This window comes from Hydractinia symbiolongicarpus, chromosome 10 (genome assembly GCF_029227915.1).
Source record: "Hydractinia symbiolongicarpus strain clone_291-10 chromosome 10, HSymV2.1, whole genome shotgun sequence".
Lineage (NCBI taxonomy): Eukaryota > Metazoa > Cnidaria > Hydrozoa > Anthoathecata > Hydractiniidae > Hydractinia > Hydractinia symbiolongicarpus.
This window is the reverse complement of record NC_079884.1, coordinates 274607-294159: the sequence shown is the minus strand read 5'-3', so window position 1 is coordinate 294159 and position 19553 is coordinate 274607. Positions and strand designations below refer to the sequence as shown.

Sequence of the window (19553 nt, the reverse complement as noted above, 5' to 3'; positions counted from 1 at the left end):
GAACGATCGCACGGGAGAAACTTATCAATGTCTGTATGCCATAAAAACGCAGAAAAGTGTGGTATAAAGAAACTGGGTTTTTCAGACTGTCAAAGTTGCTTAACAAATATACCTTATTTTATAAATCGAATTATTTAAAAAAAAAGGGCTAAAAAAAGGTGATAAGAAAAACAGCAAAAGAGTGCTGGAATCAGTACGTAGATGTCTAAGACAAATATGTCTTTCTTGATAAATTTAAAATCGAAGCTTTTTGTAGACAGTTTGGAGCATATAAACGAGGCAATATGCCACTATAAAATATCAGTATTGATTGTGATAATTACAGAAAAGAAATAATGTTTTTTTATCTATAACAATATTTCGTAAATTATTGATCCCACGCGGTTTTGTACAGTGCGCAGGCCCCCGAGTATTCGCGAATAGCAGATACGGTAAAATAGTGACCTCGAGTTTTCGCCGGCATGTAACTCGGTTTACCGTAGAAATGTGTAACTCCCTAACTTTGCAACTTCCTAGCTTCCCGGTTTTGTAACTCGTCGCTTTGACATAATTGTTACTGAACACCTTTCGTTGATCACGTCTGAAAATATAAGTGATGATGATATAATTACTTCTTAGAATTTAAAACTCTACGGTGGAGAGCATATATGCATATTTTTTCGGATGTCGGCATTTGAAATTTTTTTCTCACAAGCTCACCGACCTCACGCCTCGCCAACTCACCAACTTACAACTAGAACACTTACCAAACTCCTATGTAAACCAGAGTATGTGTAAAAAAAAGAGAGAGAAAATAGTATAGAATGTATAATAAATTTCTGCCTCAGGGGCACCTAGAATGATATGACCATTTGAAAATTATGTAGCCATATTTGCACCTCAAAGAACCATCAAATAGTGACACTCCCAATTCTGTTGTTTAATTTACATTTGGGAAGTGGTGTGGTGGACACAATAAAAACTTAAGACGTCTAGAGTTAGTCACTAAGTTTGCGCATATTTAAAACAGCTAAATGGGGCGATCAGCGATATTTTTTAAAAAATAATTTTGTGAGGAAACAATTTTAAAAACGTGATGGTTAAACGGTACACACGCTTCATTTATACGAATATCAAAATTCAAACTGGGCCTGGTCATCATTTTATTTCTCTATTGTTTTTTATTTATATTTCTTTTTCTAAGCAATAGGCTAATTTTTTGACCTGAAATACCAGCAAAAAAAACTGATTCTTATAAAAGCGTGATGCATTATCACCAAAATAAACAAAGGGGCGACAGTGGTTGTGTGGACGAGTGTAAGGGTTGCTAAAAAAAGCAAAACGAGGAAAACGGTTGTGTAGAAAAGCTTCAAAAAAAGTGAAAATAGTGTACACCTGCATGCTTTTTATTTTTAAGTACATGCTTTATAAGAGTACCAGGCTGGAATTTTTGGTTAAACACAATTGGTCTATTGTTTAAATAACAAAGAAATAAGAATAATGACCAGCTGGTTACAATTTTGATGTTCTTATACACAAACCATGTAATAGATTTCAAATTTAATATATGCAGTGAGTTGATTTATCGCGTCTATGCCTTACGTTAGCTGGTATAAAGAAGGGAAGTTACGAAATTTAAGACTTTGATGCACCCGGTCAAGGACCTGGACGTTGTGTTCAGTATTTTGAAGAAAAAACACTTTGTGCTCGGGAATGTTAATCCACATGCGAAAAAATTGTCCGTTGTCAGACACCCCGATCATTATTCAATGCGAACATAAATCCATGTTGTATATTTTTTTACAATTTTGCAAAACCAAGGTAATGCTAATGCATACTTTTAGAAGCTGGTAATCCATTCACAAAACTCTTGCACCAGACGCAATAATATGTATAAAATTGTATAAAATACGTTACATTTTAAAATAAGTTCTGCACGTTAAGCAATTCTCTTTACGCTAATCTTCCCAAATTGTTTCTGTAGTCTGCACAATACAATCGTCATTCTTTTTTATGGAGAAATTTTATTGCATTTTAAAAATGCTGACATGGGCGAATAAACAACCGAACAGTAATTAGAATGCTTTTCAATCGCCTATTTCTTTATAAAAAAATTGCATTACGGAGTTTCATACCGCGCAGGTGTGGACTTTGCTGAATCAAAGATTTTATCATCTTCTTTTCCGATATGCCACCTTCCACGTGGAGGTTTTGATGTTGTCAGCATAGCGGTAAGACGCAGGTAATCTTATTTCTCTTTTAAGTGAAATTCTACGAAGTTGCAAAAAAACGAGCTTTTCTTGCGCTGCAAACAAATTGAAAAAATGTCCTCTGAATAAACGTGACTACGCTTAAGCTGGTATTGTGCTATGGAAATCTTTATCAATCCAACATTCCCGTATTTCAGATAACTTTTGCTTAGCATTTTTTTGTTAATGAAATAATCTTATATTGTAAATAATCAAATGGCGTGCAAACAATAGCAACTTCTTATTCTCCTGACAGTTTTTGACTAAAATTTACTTATTTCCTTATTATGTGTTTGAACAGAACTGAAATTTAACTCTTGACAATTTTTAGAACGGTTCTGATTGATCGCACTAAATTTTTTGAAATTCTCATGACATACCAAAGAAATTGTTGACATTCCTGACTTCTTTCTCTATCATTTTTACAATATTTTGAAAATACATGACAGAGTGACAAACGAGAACTCAGGAGATGACGAAGTGTGCTCAAAAGGAATTTAATGATCTTTTTTTTAATCATCATTCTTAAATGCGCGTATGCACGGCAATGAATACATTACAACGATCGCAACCAAAATTTGCTTAATTGAGATTTTACAATCTGTAGATCAACAATGAAGGCGGTCGTCCTTTTCCTAAAGGTTCTCATCTTGGATCCTGATCAAAATTTCGCAATAATATATTAAATTATCCTAATCTTTTGATAAAAATTCCTAATTTGATGTTATATACAGTATAAATTAGCATAAATACTTAACGATACATTTAAAAACAAAACTCATGGCTTAACGTTTATCATCGGATATATACGTCACTTTAACACAAAACGTCTCCTCATTTTTACCATCGCGATCATTGATGAAAATAAGCACTGTGTTGGAGCCCTCCGACTGCTGTGGCAAGAAAAAAAGACCAATATTATGCGTCTCTCCTCCTCCCAGCTGGAAAAGAAAATAAGTGTTATTACTATTTATTTTTTCAGTGAATGAAACATTATGCGAATGCTTAAAATGACTGCTACGAACTGTTGTAATACCTTTACTTTAGTGACTTACACGAAAGTAAATTTGAGCGATAGTAAAGTTCACCAGAGCTGTTACAATTTAAACGTACTGTAGTTCGCCATCTACTAATAATAAGTCACGGCAGTAGCACTTTTTACTTATTACCGTCAAAAATAAGAAGACGAAAAGAGAGAATTGAGTACATCGCTAGAACCACGCGAAGCGGTTCGTAGTATTTTAAAGCAAACACAATCGACATACCAATACACCATCTTCTTTGAACTGAACCAAATCATCACGATTTGTTTTAAAATAAAAGTTCTTTTTCACCGGGTAGGGGTTCAAGAACGATATTTTCTAAAGAACAAGTAAATGCCAGATTTAAAATTTATTTTGAAGTATTAAATAGTACTAAGAAAGGTAAAAAAGTTACTTTGTTTGAGCCTGCTCCACCACCAACTCTTAAATGGACTTCAAATGACTTCGTTATCACAGGAGGAGAGCAAGTTGTCATAACAAGCCAAGATTTTACCAGTTGGTGGAATTCTTGATCTAATTAAATACAGAAGAACAAAATTAGTTGCACTAAAAACTTAAACTTGCTGTTAAATAAAAAATCAGCAACCAGAATAAGCGATCTTCACGATCTTATTGTGGCGCACAAAACATTTATCTCTGTATTTTAATATCCTCAAAACAGCCAGTTCTGACGATAAGTTTTCTGTCAACTTTTGGGGGACCAAAGAAATCGTCTATAGATAAATGGGCAAATCTCAAAGTTCGTGGGCAAATCTCAAAGTTCGTGGCCAAAAGCAGTTATGAACACACTTTCTAAAACAGTAATTGCAACTTGTTTTACGTCAGACTTGAGGAGTTTTGAGGACTTTTAATAAAAATTTTCAACATTAATAGTATAAAACAATTAAAAAAAGGACAATTTCATATTTTTCACAGAAATTTGAGAATATTAAGTAAAGAATAAATTTTTGCTGTATCCCCATGTAGAATTTCTATGTATTCTACCATATTGAAAAAGTAGGACGCGTTGTGATAGATTTAAAAGTGGTATAAACTTACCAACTACATTCACAAACATCATTCGTTTACCAGAAGCTAGTGGTCGTAGGGTGAAACATAGTTCTTGTACGCCGTTTGACATTAACATGAAATGATCTTGAGGCGCTACCTACATCACAAAAATTTTATATCACAGCAATGACAAACGGTTGGATTAAAAACATCTTAAAATTTTAACAGCCTAAAAGATTGAGTTTTTATTACAGATTTTGAAATTTTAACTTAAGAAAATGTCTTTTTAAAAACGTTTCCTAAAAACTCAAATCAACAAAATCTTTCCGAAGCAAACACAAAAGGTGATGTTTATTGGACAGTTTCACCTTGGTCACACATACCTTCAATTCATCAGGATTCGATGAAAAACATTTCACCATTCGAGATGATTGCGTCCCTTTTAGAAGGATGGAGAGCTTGCTGCTCTGTCCCTCCGTGGCATTGATATCAACTCTAAAACACAACCATAATACACTTCTGCTTATTAAGGTTGTTGTTATGACAACATAAGAAATAGCTTTTCATGTAACATACCTTTGCAAAGAATGCACGTAGAACTGCCATATTTGACATGGTTTGGTACAATACTTATCTCTAAACAAACGGACAAAGACTAAATTTTCGGAAGCAATTTATCAATCGGAAATTCGTTCAATAGCTTGAACGGTTACAATTCGAATAATTTCAAAAAGGGTTATAAAATTTTAATATTTCGACGCAAGGTACTGTACTTACATAAAGACTAAAATAAAGAATCTATTAACGCTAGGTGAAATACCACATGGAACCTTAATGAACACTTCGTGTGGTTCGCCGACGCGCTAAAAATAAAAAAGAAATTAATAGGTAACCCAGGTAAGGGTTTGAAACGATACGAAACGAAATCCTTTTTAGTATAACTTACAACTTGGTGCGTTTCACAGATCGCTCCATCGTCACTACATTTTGCAACCACGCGAGGAGGAGTGCCGTCAGTAAGTATGGACGAACCTGATAAAAAACAGGCATGTGCATATTTTCTCTTTACTTTATCTATATCTGCTCCAACCTTCACTTTAACCCAGTGTTTTACTGTCGCAAAATATAGAAAGACCTACTTCAAGAAAGTTTTGCAGGCAGAAAACGCATTAACTTTCGCGAGACATCATGCTTTTTTTGCAAACTTCGAGAAAAAAAAACTTAAACGGTTAAAGAAAAATGTGAAACAAGAAGCTTAAATTTTGAATTATTTTCAGAGTTTTACCCCCGTCGTTACTTTTATCGTGATTCAGAAGTTCGGAAGAGAGGAATGGGGGAGGTGGAGGGAATTTATGCTATAAATCACGTTGTATGTCGCGAGGGATTAAAGATTAAAGATAAGGGTGCAGCACTGCCTAAGCACTGCTTATTTGATAATAGGTAAAAAATAGTAGAAAAAAACTTTAGTAGAGAATCATCTATAATTTCGCGAATTTTTTGGAGTTTTTTGCACGAAACTTTCTGTCTTAAAAAGTATTTGTCGAGGTTTTGTCGCAAAAACCCCTCCCTCCGTTAAATAGGACAATTGCTTAACTTTCATCTCCTAGATGTGAACTTACTTCAGTAACACGCGCGCGATTATTCGCGTGCTAAAGTTTTTTTCTCCGAATTTAAGGCATTTGTTTGTTCGCGAATTTTTTTCCTTCATAATACATCTTTCTAAATCAGAATAACATCGACCCTTCGAGAAAACTATCAGGCTGTTTAACTGACATAATATTTACCTGGTAGCGTATGCCACGGTGGCAAGCGAATAGCTTTCTTTAAGAAGGTTTGCTCAGGTTGATAAAATCGAAAGGTTTGGTTGATCGTGTGAGGGTGAAGTTCGACATGAAGTATAAGAATTGCCAGTGTTTTGCTCTCATTACCATGAAATAAAACCTAAAATTACAACTCATGTTTACTTTCCATCGCGCCCAACCGTCAAAGATTTTTTACAGACCAAACTGTTTTTTTCATATTCCTTCTGCCTTGTACTTCAGTAAAAGCAGGTAAAATTTTATATTCCCTATTTTATGATAATTATTCCAATTATCATTCTGGACGTTGACGAACCTAAACCTTTCAAAAGTACTTAGGTACTCTTTACTTCGTTTTCCTGAACATACAAAATAGAATACGAATATGACAAGAACACTCCTTTAACAGGAAAACTTAAGACAATGTTTTAACGCGAAACTATCATGTGGAAAGACAAGAATTGTACATCTACTTGAAAAGAACGACACAAGATACATGACGTACGACGACATGACGTACGGCAACATGACGTACGACAACACAAGACGTATGACGACACATGCCGTACGACGACACATGACGTACGACAAAATATGACGTACGAGAACACATGACGAACAACGACACAGGACGGTGTAGTCTTTAGATAGATTTAAAAGAATAAAAGTAGAGCATTTTAATTGTGAAACATCTGATTGGACGCTTATTGTAAGGACGGTGCTTAAAAGACGTAAAAAGATTTATAGGTTGCCTTTATATCTTTTGATGACAAAGTAGTATCTTTCCCAAAAGTCTGTAGTGAATAATCATTGGACTTTGTGTACAAAGGATGAGACGGACCCTAGAAAAAAAAAAGTTAACCCTTGAGAGATAAGTCTTTGCTTACAGCTGCTTGAAGTAAGCAAGTTTTAGTACATGTTCAAACAGAAAAAATAATACCATTTCAGGTGCGATGTGTTGCGAAGTGAAACTTTGAAACTTGAATGGTACGTGAACAGTTTCATTTGCTCGTATGAACAGTTTAGTACCCGCTTCGGTTGATGACGTGAACATTTGCTCCTCGATTGCTGAAAAGAATTTGCATACATAGAAAAATATAAACATTTCTAAAGTTTGGTTTCCATCTGGCGTTAAATCGCGTTAATTTTTTCGCGCTAACTTCTGACCTCAGAGTTAATCATATTGAGTCTTTAGCGCAAGGACGTTTCCATTAAGCTTCGTTTTCATCTGGCGTAATTCGCGGTAAGTAGATGCGCTAATTGGAGTTAATTTTTTAACGCCCAATTGAAACGTCGATGATGAATTAGCGCACCTATTGTAACTCCAATTAGCGCGCGGGCTAAATATCAATTTTTTTTGATATTTTAACGCGATTTAGCGCGAACACACTTTTGTATAAAAGGATATGTGTGCAAACACTATTTTTGCAAACATTTTTTTCACAACAGTGGGTAAAAAATGCTATATTAAAAAGGTATTCCTCCAGGAGATGGTTATATTCTCCATATTGCCCCTCGTTTGATAAGAAATTCACGTTATAAAAATCTCGACAGTTTTCTTTTTTGGTTTTTCCTTCTCCTTTTAATTCGCCTCATGAAAATCCATAATATAATGTGGATGTTGTTGGATGTATTTCATCAACAAAATGAATAAACCAGCGTCAATTTTACTTCAATTAATGTACCTGCTTAGCGCGAATTAACGCCAGATAAAAACCAAGCTTAAGCAACATTTTAGACACATCACGCTTTAAAAGGAGGCATATATAGATGATATTCACACACCTGTGTTTGTCTCCGTTTGTTGTTTCAAATATCGCCATTCCTGTGGATTCACAACAACTCTAGAAATAACAAAAAAATATGTAATTTTGGCTCGATCAATGTATCATTCCAAGTAACAAGCTTCGGACTGCAAAGTATTTCTTTATTGTTTCAAAATTCTACTACCAAAGTTTCTTATTAACTTATTAAATACTAAATTATTGATTCGTAAGTGTCACCCTTTTTAGTTGAAGCTTGTTTTTAAATAGATAAAAATAATTAGAATATTAAAACACCTGTTAAATTTGGTGAAAGTTAAACTGTTGATTTTCACTTGATATTTCAAAACTGACAAACCGCGCATTTATTTGGGAGGTGAGCTTTACAAATGCATTGTGGTGATTTCGTAGTACACATTACAGGCCCTTACTAACTATTTACACTATGCGAACACAGCAATGAAGATATCAATTATCTCCTATGCGAAGTGCTGAACAAATAGGATATCACGTGGCTGAAGTTAGTTAAGAGTAAGAAGGCGAGAAACACAAATTGGTTAATAGTTCCTTCGTAAATAATGTTAAATTTAGTAAGAACTTACTGTAGTTCTTTATCGTCGAGTGTAATCATGACCACGTGATCGTTGGGATAAGGATTCTTCAAAGCGAACTCAAAAAATTCTGCATGTCCTAACGAAGAGTGGATCATATGATGGGTAGTGACGTTCTCTTCCAAGATCGATAAAATGTTGTTTGATTTGTACTTCTCTCTGTCAATAAGAAACAACGGCAAATAGTCAAAATAGTTAAAATAAAAAGCTTACGTACTGTTCACAATAAAAAGAAAGGAGCAAGTAGAAGGTATTAAGTCTAACCACCAAGCTAGGTCGTACAGTGAAAGATTCTCAACAGAGGACTGGAGTTTCAGGTCGGTTTTACAAACGATGAGAATGCCATTCATTGAGTGTTAGGCCGGTCAGATCTGGTTGAATAAATAATAAATTAATTCTCACCTGTATAGTTGGATTGTTCTGAGATCTCTAGTTCTTTGAATTTTCTCTTCTTTCTGGAGCTGAAAAGAGAAAGAATCACCTTCAATGAAGAAATTCTAAATGCTTTTTTCTTTCTTTTATTTTCGTGATCGTGCATTTGTGAGGAAAGTTTTTATCGCACAGTTATCAATCTAAAGACGAACTAAACATCTAGTCCCAAGAAAAGGCAAAAAAAAAAAAATAGGTAAAAAAAAGATGTTTTTAGGATTTTAGTTACGCCGTTCACAAAAAAAATTCTTTGCTACATCCTGGACATCAAGCCTAAGTTTTGTAAAAATATTTTAAAATCTTTTCTTTATACGTTGATATACAAAAAAAGTTTGAAACTTACTATGAAAGGCGAAGGTATTTCTTCACCACCATTTAACTGACGAATTGCTTGCATTCTTTCTATTTTTCTAAATATAAAGCTTAGCAGTAATAAAGCAGATTTTACAAAAGAAAAATTTGAGGTAACAAACCTGGGTTATTTAATGTCTTTAAATATATTACCAGTAAACCACTGTACAAACATTCAAACATTCGCCTGAGTAAGTTTTCCCCAAGAAGGGCAGAATTTTCAGTTCTTAATTTAGCTACTAATTCTGAGTTTCCCAACTCTTGAATGAGCTTCAGGGAGACATATATCCTGTCCTGACTTAATCAAACTCTTACAGGAGCTGTTATAAGTCACCACACCTCACCTTTTGCGTATTAAATTTGCTTCATTTTCTTTCATTTTCTTCGTTTTACCAGGCACGTCTTTTCTCGTCAGCAAAACAGTAGCAAGCTCAGCATCGCAGTCAGAAACCAATTTAGCTGTGGACGTTGCTGATTTTTTAAACTGCTGAGAAGAGGGATTTCGTGATGATGTTAACAATGGAGCACTTGGAACAACAGTTGATTTAAAAGAGGGTGGTAGTTGTTGCAGTTTTTCAGAATTCGTATCAGGTAGACAACCTATGTTGGCTAATCGCAGAAACAGTTTCGCTTCCAAAGAAATCTTTACACCAGGAGGCTGAGTAAGACCAGTTTGTAACACATCGCCAGCTAGTGTTGGATTATCTTCTGAATATTCCATAAAAACCACATCCAACTCCTCTGACACTTGCACAGCGGGTTTACCTTGTCGAAGGAGGTGCTTCAAAGCGATCGACGTTGAACCAATGAGCAGAAGCGAGTCTCCATCCCACATGTCTATATAAAGTCTTTGCTGTAATAGATATTTGAGAAATGAAGTTTTTTCGCCAGGTTGCAAAAACGAAGGATCCACAGTGTATTTTATCTAAATAAAAATGGGAGATTTATTTTACATGTTTTTATAAGAACTCCCAAATTTTGGCTGAGGATGTGATTATTAGGGATAAAATCAATCTTATTAGTATTTAATCAAGGTGTATTTTTATTTTTTATTTACGTGTTTACAAATGTAAGTCAAACTTTAGTTTTAATTGCATTTTTCGCAGAAAGATCTCGATATACGTCTCAGAAACTATTGTTGTTTTTGCCCCTTTTTTATTTTTATCGACTCAAGCTGTAGCTTGCGAGTTGCTTTTTTTCTTTCTTGAAAGATTTGAGCCTTAACCTGCTTATAAAATGCTGCTCATAAAGAATAAAAAACGTGGATGTGATTTACCAGAAAGCGGTGTAACATTACTTTCATTTTTATAAATTTTAATAACCTTGAACATTTACTCCAAGTACAGCATTAATCTGTTTTTTACTCTTTCGCCATATTAAACTGAATGCAACCATATCAACCTGAATGTTTATGATCACAAAAACACGCGGCTACAAAAAACATAACCAAATGAAAATTCTAATGAAAACTAACATAACAAGATGTATATATTTCTTACCATTAATCCTGGAGGAGAGTGTGTTGATATTTTTCCATCCCTGGTGCTTTTTTGTAGTATAAAAGGAATGTCTCCATGAACCCTATCTGCACCATCAAGTTTTTTTAAATGTAACCTAAGGTAAGATAAGCAAAATAAAATAATATAGAGATAAAAAACAATACAACAAAATAACGACAACAAAATAACGACAACAACAACAACAACAACAACAACAACAACAACAACAACAACAACAACAACAACAACAACAACAACAACAACAACAACAACAACAACAACAACAACAACAACAACAACAACAACAACAACAACAACAACAACAACAACAACAACAACAACAACAACAACAACAACAACAACAACAACAACAACAACAACAACAACAACAACAACAACAACAACAACAACAACAACAACAACAACAACAACAACAACAACAACAACAACAACAACAACAACAACAACAACAACAACAACAACAACAACAACAACAACAACAACAACAACAACAACAACAACAACAACAACAACAACAACAACAACAACAACAACAACAACAACAACAACAACAACAACAACAACAACAACAACAACAACAACAACAACAACAACAACAACAACAACAACAACAACAACAACAACAACAACAACAACAACAACAACAACAACAACAACAACAACAACAACAACAACAACAACAACAACAACAACAACAACAACAACAACAACAACAACAACAACAACAACAACAACAACAACAACAACAACAACAACAACAACAACAACAACAACAACAACAACAACAACAACAACAACAACAACAACAACAACAATAATAATAATAACAGCAGCAGCTTGAGCAAGATGTAACAAATTAAATTTCTAAAAAACAGTAAGAAACTTAGCTATATTACCTTTCTGTAGTAGTCTGCGGAAACCGATAAAACTGAAAGGTGAAAAAAGCAGTTCTATGATCGCACCTAAAAAGGGAACAAATAAAACTAAATATAAAAAACGGAAAAAAATTCTACTCTATCAATTTCAAATTATTTCCCGAATGCAATCTTAGATAATGAGGTTTTAAATACCACCTTTTTATGTGTTATTAAAATATTCAGTCATAAAATTTTATAAATTCAATAATAGCAGAAATGATAAGTATGAGCATTGGATTGACTAAAACCTAAGCAGGATATATTGTTATTTCAGAAGACTACCTTCGTAAAATTTTCCAGGAAGACTCATCAGAAATTATACCTTGATGCTGCAAGGAACTGCAAGATAATTTCATTTGCATGCAAAGGATCTCGATTCTCACGTGCAATTTCATATTTCACAATCTCCTGGGGATCGACAATGAAAGGGTGATTTCCCTGTGTGTCTGATATCTTCGGATACTCCACTGTGTGTAACAAAGAGTGTGCAACTCGACTTAATGCAACTGGCCTAAATTTAATGATCAAGAACATTAACATTTAGAGACAAACAGAAGCACACATCTAAAAACTGCAACACCACCTTACTTTTTGCTTTATGGCAAATTGCTAGGTTAAGAAAGACGTATGGAAAAAATACACTTTAGTCTTATAGCTATTGAAATTTTAGGTGTTTATATTTCAGACCAAGCAGTAAGAAAAAATAGCTGTCTTACTTTGGTGTTTCCATAGCTGATACGATTAAAGGGGTGTATTGTTGAGTATGTGGTAGTTCCGTTAAATGTTGGACTTGTTGCACATAACGCGGAGTCATCATTCTAAACAAAATTGCAGACATCACAGAAATAGAGGAACACTAGTCACACGGACAAGGTGTCAGAAAAAAATTTGAGTATCAAAATGTGCTGAAGCTTAATGACAATTTTATGATAATTTTGTTCTACAGTTTTTTAAAAGGATTCAGATTGTCCACTGTATAGATCGCAATTAGTCAAATACAGCTTTGTTGTTAATATTTCATTTCTGTTATGTTGCCTATCTGTATAACCTTAGTTATACTTTGAAAAGTCAACTAATTGCTAAAATTTTTGCTGCATTAAAAAATACTAAAAAATATTTCTGCACAGTGCGCAAAGAGGTCTCAATTCTAACATTTTAGTCACGACATTTAGGCAATCAAAAATTACCATGTATGACAATTTTTGCCACTGCACGAAGTTTCGTAAAATGGGATTTTTAGGGCGTTTCAGGCCTTATATTGATACAATTCTAATGAAGTAAAAGCAAGTTGAACTTACTGGGACTGCTGGAATGCAGGTGGTATTGGAGGCTTGTTACCAATAGACGATATCTGGTTGATGTCAGTATCAGTATAGATAGATCTTTCATCAGTAGTTGGGGTAGAATAAGAACGATAAAAAGGTTGCTCCAATGGTGCAAGATATCTATTCGGTGACACATCTTGTGCTTTTTTTAACTTCGGTTGAACAAAGTCAAACGAAATCTTTCCAAGCGAGTCAAAATGCTGACATGAAAAAAAAAACTAATTTAAAAAAACTAATTAAAACTTGTTTTCATGGTTGGGCAAATGATACAGTGTAGCGCATCGCTTAGAAATATATAATGGTTATCATTTTATTTGGCTCACACTAAGCAGTTACTGACAGATAACAGAAATTAAAATAAATATGATCGTTAGCCCATGCAGAAGTTCAGGGAAATTTATATACCTACTGTACGAATTCCTCACATCTCTATTTCAATCATCTTTAGCACAAAATAGCAACTTGGCATCAATTTTGATTAGGAAACAGGTATTAATATAAGAGATGGGAAAGTCTGGGAAATATAATTATCAATTTTTTTTATAATTCAGTACAAAACAAAAAATTATTTGCAATCGTTGGGCACTGTGATAGATTTATACAAAAAGTGTCACAGATAGCAAAGAAAAAGAATTGGTAAATACACATTTCACATGGATAAACTTATTTCTCTGATCAAAGTCAGCCTAAAGTCATTTTTATTTGTAATTTCTTTCTGTTGGGCTATAAATAATTTTATCACCAAAGTAGCAATAAAAAAATGATATTAACACATACCAAGTCTTCAGGAAAATCGTACATTTCTGCAAAAACCATATTACCAAAAGGATTGGGATCAGTACCACCATTTAATTCAAGCGCAATGTTGCTTTTGTTCATCTTTCCATTTTCAAATGGAACCCAAATCACAGACCGAAGAGCAATCTCAACTTTCTTTGCTAATGGCATACTTCCAAAAGATGAACCAAACTTTAAAAATAAAAAATAAAAAACGTGATACATCAAAGCCTGAAAATAGTTCAAAATAAGTCCCTCCTGAAAATATTAGAAAGGGTATATATCGTAATATTTGTGAGGCTAGCCATCTAAAATATGCACATCTACCTCTAAAAGTCCCCTCCTTTTAAGAAATGCCCACCTTTACAATGTAAGATACAAGTAACTCTGAAAGTCAACTTGTCAATTAGAGCTCCTTATTTAAATAAATAGCCAGTGAAAAATTTTAAAAGCTCTGAAGTGGCTGATTATGCATCACAATAATTCTTAAGCACTAACAATTTTATAACTATATTTCTATAGCTTTTCTATACGTAATGGCTTATGATAAAAAATACAGGAAGAAAAAAGACAGAATCACAAATAGTACACTTACTTTACTTCTTGCCCTTCTTCCAGTTGGTATTTCAGGTTGTATGACTGGTACGTTAACCACATATTGCAGTTGAAAAACAATAGCAAACAATGGGTGTTTTATCATCTCATTCAGTTCCAAACGACTTGTTAAAATTAAACCTGAACATTCTTCTATAAATGAAAAAAAAAGTACTTCAGGGTTGCCATGTACAGCAAGTTAAATTGAAATTGTATTAAAAATACTGGATATCAGTTTCATAGCAGCTTCATAAATAGAATTAGTTGAGCCTGTAACAGAAAAATACATTATCATTAATTTTTTTGTTTAAAAAAATTGTTAAAAAATCAAGAACAATGATTTGTAATTAAATCCTTTTTTGATGAAATAAGGGAAAAGTTTTAGTTAACTAATTTTACAAAAAATGTGCTCTTTTGAAAAGAGAAGTTTAACATAGCATTACTTGTTGAATTAGTTGAACCAGGCCTTAAACTTTGCTTTTTGGACTTTATTGACATTGTGTTTGGGTACTCTTTCTCCAGATAAGTAATATGAGGTGATTTCACAAACTTCCAACCATTGTGCACACCAACCTGCAGAAAAACAAACAATCAAAATGGTTAAATGATTTGCATTTAGTTGTTTCACACTTATCATCAGCTGTAAAGACCTTTCAGCAAGATAATGATTTGTAGTTATATTCAAAGGTGTTTTAAGTTAAAATTTAGCCTGATTATGGCATATTTTTGGTATAAGTGTTTAGAAGCATGTCTTCCAGAAATAAGAAAAAAAAGAGAAGGAAGGAAATTTCCATGTAGGCTCATATATATGCTCACAATTTGTTTTTAAAAGAGGGAAAAGCTATTTCAGTGACATGTCCTGAAATGAGGTAATCTAAATCATTGCTTCAATGTGAAGCAATGGTTTAGATTTAGGAAATTTTTATTTTGGAAAAGGAAATGCAGTGGTTTGTCAGTGCAGTACTCATTTCAAAGGGCAGAATAACTGCCATATGCTATCATATGGCTGAATTTTTTTTGCATTCAACTAATCTACACAAAATATATGTTATATTTTTATTTCCTTCAGGAAATAAGTGCAATTTTTACTTATTTTTAATTATACAAGGCAAAAATATGACATATTTTTTTCTTTGATTTACTGAAATAGCAAACAAAAAGCTTATCTTTTTTTCCTGATTGATTAAAATTAATGTATTCCTGAAAAAAGAAAGCTTTTTTGGAAACTGATTCCAAAACGAAAATATGGTTAAATAATTCTTTTGTTTCCATTTGGTCATAAGGGATCCAGTGCTCTCCATGTCGAGAATGTTTAGGTGTTTAGTTCACCTGTGATTTCAAAGATATTTATAAGGCATAGGAGAAGAAAACTTAATTCAATTTGATTATTCTATATGTGGAAATTTATCATAAGGCCGTCCTTAATTAATTGTTGGTTTGCCGTTTTTCAACTCCTACTTTTGTTGCAGGGTCGGTCGGCAGATTTTTTTTGCTGTCTACTCTGGGCTTCTCATGAACCTCAATTTACTGTATTACACTGGGTCTATTTTTTGTACACTTAGGCTTGGCGATTTGTTTGCTATATTTTTTATTTAACTATACTTATTCTTTATGTAGAAATAATTTGAGTCAGTTGTTTAACTGTTTTTTGGGTCAGAAATCAGCAAAATACTGGGAAAATAAAAGAATGTTGAAAAATCCTGACCCAAACTTTTTGTGGATGGCTAGAAATTGCAAAAGTCGGTTGGAAAACGACAAATGAAATAATTTTTAAGGACGGCCTAAATTACATAATATTATCTTGCAATAATTTTATTTGCTGTTGAACAAAACACCATGACTTTCTGCTTGGTAGATAAACAATTATTGCACTTTTTCTTGAAAATATCATATTTTTTTATTTTTTAGTTCTCTTATATTTCTATTTATGTAAACAAAACATAAAAAAATAATAAAATAGTATGCATTACTCTGCACTGTGCCATAACTACAACTTAAATTATACTAAACAATTTATCCCACCTTTAGTTTTCGTTCACAAATCGTTATAACACTACCATCGGCTGTTACAAGATCTTTTACGAGTCTATCTTGTTGCAACAGTTCACAAAGTTGTTCTTCGAATTTATCAACAGATGGAAGAAGATTAATGCATAGCTATAAAAACAACAACAGTTCGATTGTACATAAAAAATTTTTATTGGAAAGTAAAAGTTGAATAATCCTCACCTTATTTAAGTGACAAGGCCAGCATTTCATTGGCACAGGTGATTTTAAAATATCTATTAATCCATCATCTGTATAAAATAAAACAGAAAAATGCAACAAGTAACAACTGCAATGTTTTAAAACTACAGACCAACTACAAATCCTGCACAAAATAATGATCACCTTTTTCATCAGTAAATTTCAGATCAGTCTTTCAGACTATCGAAAATATACATGTACCTTGTTCTCCTTCCTCAGCAACTCCTGGCACAAAATCATCGCCACTAAGAAACACATTCTCTGGAAGTAAATGCCTAATCTTCTCCAAAATTTCATGAGTTTGCAAAGTATAATGCAAAGTACAATTGTTTAGCTTCTTCAAATGTAAATATTCTAAATATAATAAACAACTCTTTTGGTTTTTAGTAATACCAATGAAACAACCAACCCTTTATTGTTAAAAAAAATCCACACACAACATCAATTAATTAATACAATTAAAGCCTCCACATTTTTGAAAAAAATTGGGAAAAAGGAGGGGGTTTATTCAAAAACATAATCAGTTGGAAATAAAACTGATTTAACAACCTTCAACAGGTTCAGGAATATGCAACAACGCCATTGGGGATCCATGGTAAAATTCCACCCTAAAAATAGTAATATTAAAGCATGATTTCATTAATCAAATTTGATTTAATTAAAGAGAAACCTGCCAAGAAATACGCAAGAAGAAATTTTCATCTTTATTTCCAAAAAAACGAGTAAAGATGGTTTTTTGCCAAAAATTCCAAAAAAGAAAAACTAATAACGTCACGTGTGCCAGACCTTTCAAATTATTTTAAGCAGTTGAATCAGTTCAAATTTTTAAAAACCATATTTAACAAGACTGAGCATGCCAAAAAGATACAATTTTTGTATGACATATAATTGTTGAATTCAACAAATGGAGTTTGGTATCACCACATTTACACAATTTACAACTTTTGAATATATAAATAACAATTACTCTTCAAAAACTAACAAACCTCTTGTTCTGTGGGAGAGCAGTTTCGCCAGTGTCAGTTAAAGATTCGTACTGTGAAAATACACGAATCCATGCCCAACCAACACTTTCAAATACATTACCAGCTAAAAAATATGAAATGAATTATATAACTCAAGAATTTTCATGCACACATGCAATTATTGCACAGTTCATAACATAAAAATACATAAGGATGTAAAATGAATATGAAAAAATCATGGAAGGAAAATAACAAATCATTGTCATCTGAAATAAATGTTTTTAACCACAACTCTTTAATTCCTCTCTTTTGTACGCATATGCATTAAAATACCTAATTTTAGAGACCTACATATACAACATTCCTATTATTTATACATTGCTTCTCAAAGTTAAACGGTGTGGCGTTTTTTATTAGTAAATTTTTTATCAGTCAAATTATCAAACCCTCCTAAGTTAGATCATCAAACAACATTAACATCAGCGTTTGAGTGATTTACACTGGCAAATGTACCTATGGTCAAACCTATAGTCAAACAAAATGCCTTCAGCAAAGGCTTTGCCGAGTGCCATTACTGAAATTAAAGGGCTTATGTATATCCAAACGTTGCGTATGCATGCAAGAGCTGCAACTTCAGAGCTGCATATGTATCCAAAAGTTGCATATATATATGCAGTACAGCTTTTCCTTAAAAAAATATACTCACTTGTATTTACTAACTCCACAACAGCAAATGTAGTGTAATCATTCACAGATGTGTGGAAATATAGCGGCTAAATGAAATTCATAATGGTGTAAATGTTCGTAAGAAAATGCAATTCTTTAGCAAAAGCCACTTGCATGTAATGCTTCCTTGCAAATGTATAATGAGCGCATTACACATTTTGGATTCAGTATGACGAAATATCATGAAGAAAGAACATGCAATAGGCTGAATTATTAAAAAATCCCATACTTCATTCAGTGATAAAATGTGAACTCCATTCGAGTTAATCTGTGATTTAACAATGGCACCAATCCATGTACTTCCAAAGAAACAATGATTAGCTGCATCATAAAAAGTTAACTGCAGTTGAAAATCACTTTCAGTCTAGAAATACGGAAGACTGTGTTAATTTAGGATTTATAAATTTAATTGCATTTAATATGTATTAGATTGATGTTGTAAGGAATAATGTCAATTTTTTCATTTGCTTTTTTTTCGCAGTTTTAGCTAGAGATTACTCCTAGTGTAAACAGCCCAAATAAGTTTGAAAAAAAACCTTACAGTTATAGTTTACTTTAGCTCCTAAAAGGGACTTGGAAATTACAGCAACAAATTGTATTGTGCATGTTTTAATCCATAAAAGCAATTGTAAAAATGAGACCATAATAATATTGCACAAGTGATAGTTTGGTACAAGTCTGTCACATGAGATACCAAAAATAAAAAAATAAAAAATCGAAACTTACTTTACTTGCAAATGACAGCTCTAAACTCTTTAGATTAAGACAAAATGGAAAGATTTGAGCTCCCTTGTTATTTTGAGAACCTCTTGAATGGTGGGGTGGTATCACATGATTGTTTTCGAAAAATTCTGTCCAAGACTCTTCAATCTCATCATCAGACATCACCAACATACAATTTCATTCTTCGTTATATTACTAAACATTATAAATAACTAGTCCATAAAGCCCAGTGAAAAAATCCACTTGGCAGAAGAACAATGGAAAGGAGGCAAGGGCCTGCCAATGAACAAAATTTTTTTATCAGAAATTCCTCAATTCCTTCTTGTTATTGTGTAGAGCTTAAAATGCTGTTAAGAATTGAGCCTTAAACTTAAAAGCCCAATGCAATAGCTTCACTATTCTTATTTAATGAATTGATGTCAGTCTAAATGCATTGACGTTGTGCCATAACATCTAGACAGTTAACAAATATTTTTGGGCGACTTCAAAGGATATTTAAGCGACTTGAAAGAAAAATAAACACATCTACTACTTCGTATTATATT

At 33.0% G+C, this 19553-nt stretch overlaps 1 protein-coding gene across 1 annotated transcript; it reads right to left on the bottom strand.

Annotated features, from left to right (window-relative positions):
- Window positions 1-2908: 2908 nt before the first annotated feature.
- LOC130662394 (nephrocystin-4-like) lies at window positions 2909-19253 on the bottom strand. The gene is made up of 32 exons (XM_057461255.1): window positions 19012-19253; window positions 18515-18649; window positions 18266-18332; window positions 17581-17683; window positions 17144-17202; window positions 16796-16948; window positions 16577-16644; window positions 16370-16504; window positions 14791-14920; window positions 14349-14500; window positions 13754-13945; window positions 12950-13176; window positions 12368-12469; window positions 11974-12162; window positions 11631-11696; window positions 10714-10828; window positions 9559-10139; window positions 9207-9273; window positions 8837-8895; window positions 8426-8593; window positions 7846-7904; window positions 7001-7128; window positions 6813-6902; window positions 6046-6202; window positions 5208-5293; window positions 5039-5124; window positions 4838-4897; window positions 4645-4756; window positions 4310-4418; window positions 3666-3784; window positions 3494-3589; window positions 2909-3169 (listed from the first exon to the last, which is right to left on the bottom strand). The coding sequence occupies exons 1-32, from the start codon at window positions 19177-19179 to the stop codon at window positions 3014-3016; spliced, it is 4194 nt and encodes a 1397-aa protein (XP_057317238.1). The 5' UTR covers window positions 19180-19253; the 3' UTR covers window positions 2909-3013.
- Between the last annotated feature and the right edge of the window lie 300 nt (window positions 19254-19553).

Excerpts from the sequence above, each read along its gene's own strand:
- LOC130662394 (XM_057461255.1), bottom strand. The coding sequence starts at position 19,179 with ATGTTGGTGATGTCTGATGATGAGATTGAAGAGTCTTGGACAGAATTT. Across the intron at positions 18,650-19,011 it reads AGCTGTCATTTGCAAGTAAA|ACTGAAAGTGATTTTCAACT; the intron begins GTAAGTTTCGAT and ends CCGTATTTCTAG. Across the intron at positions 12,163-12,367 it reads TCAGCTATGGAAACACCAAA|GCCAGTTGCATTAAGTCGAG; the intron begins GTAAGACAGCTA and ends CATTAAATTTAG.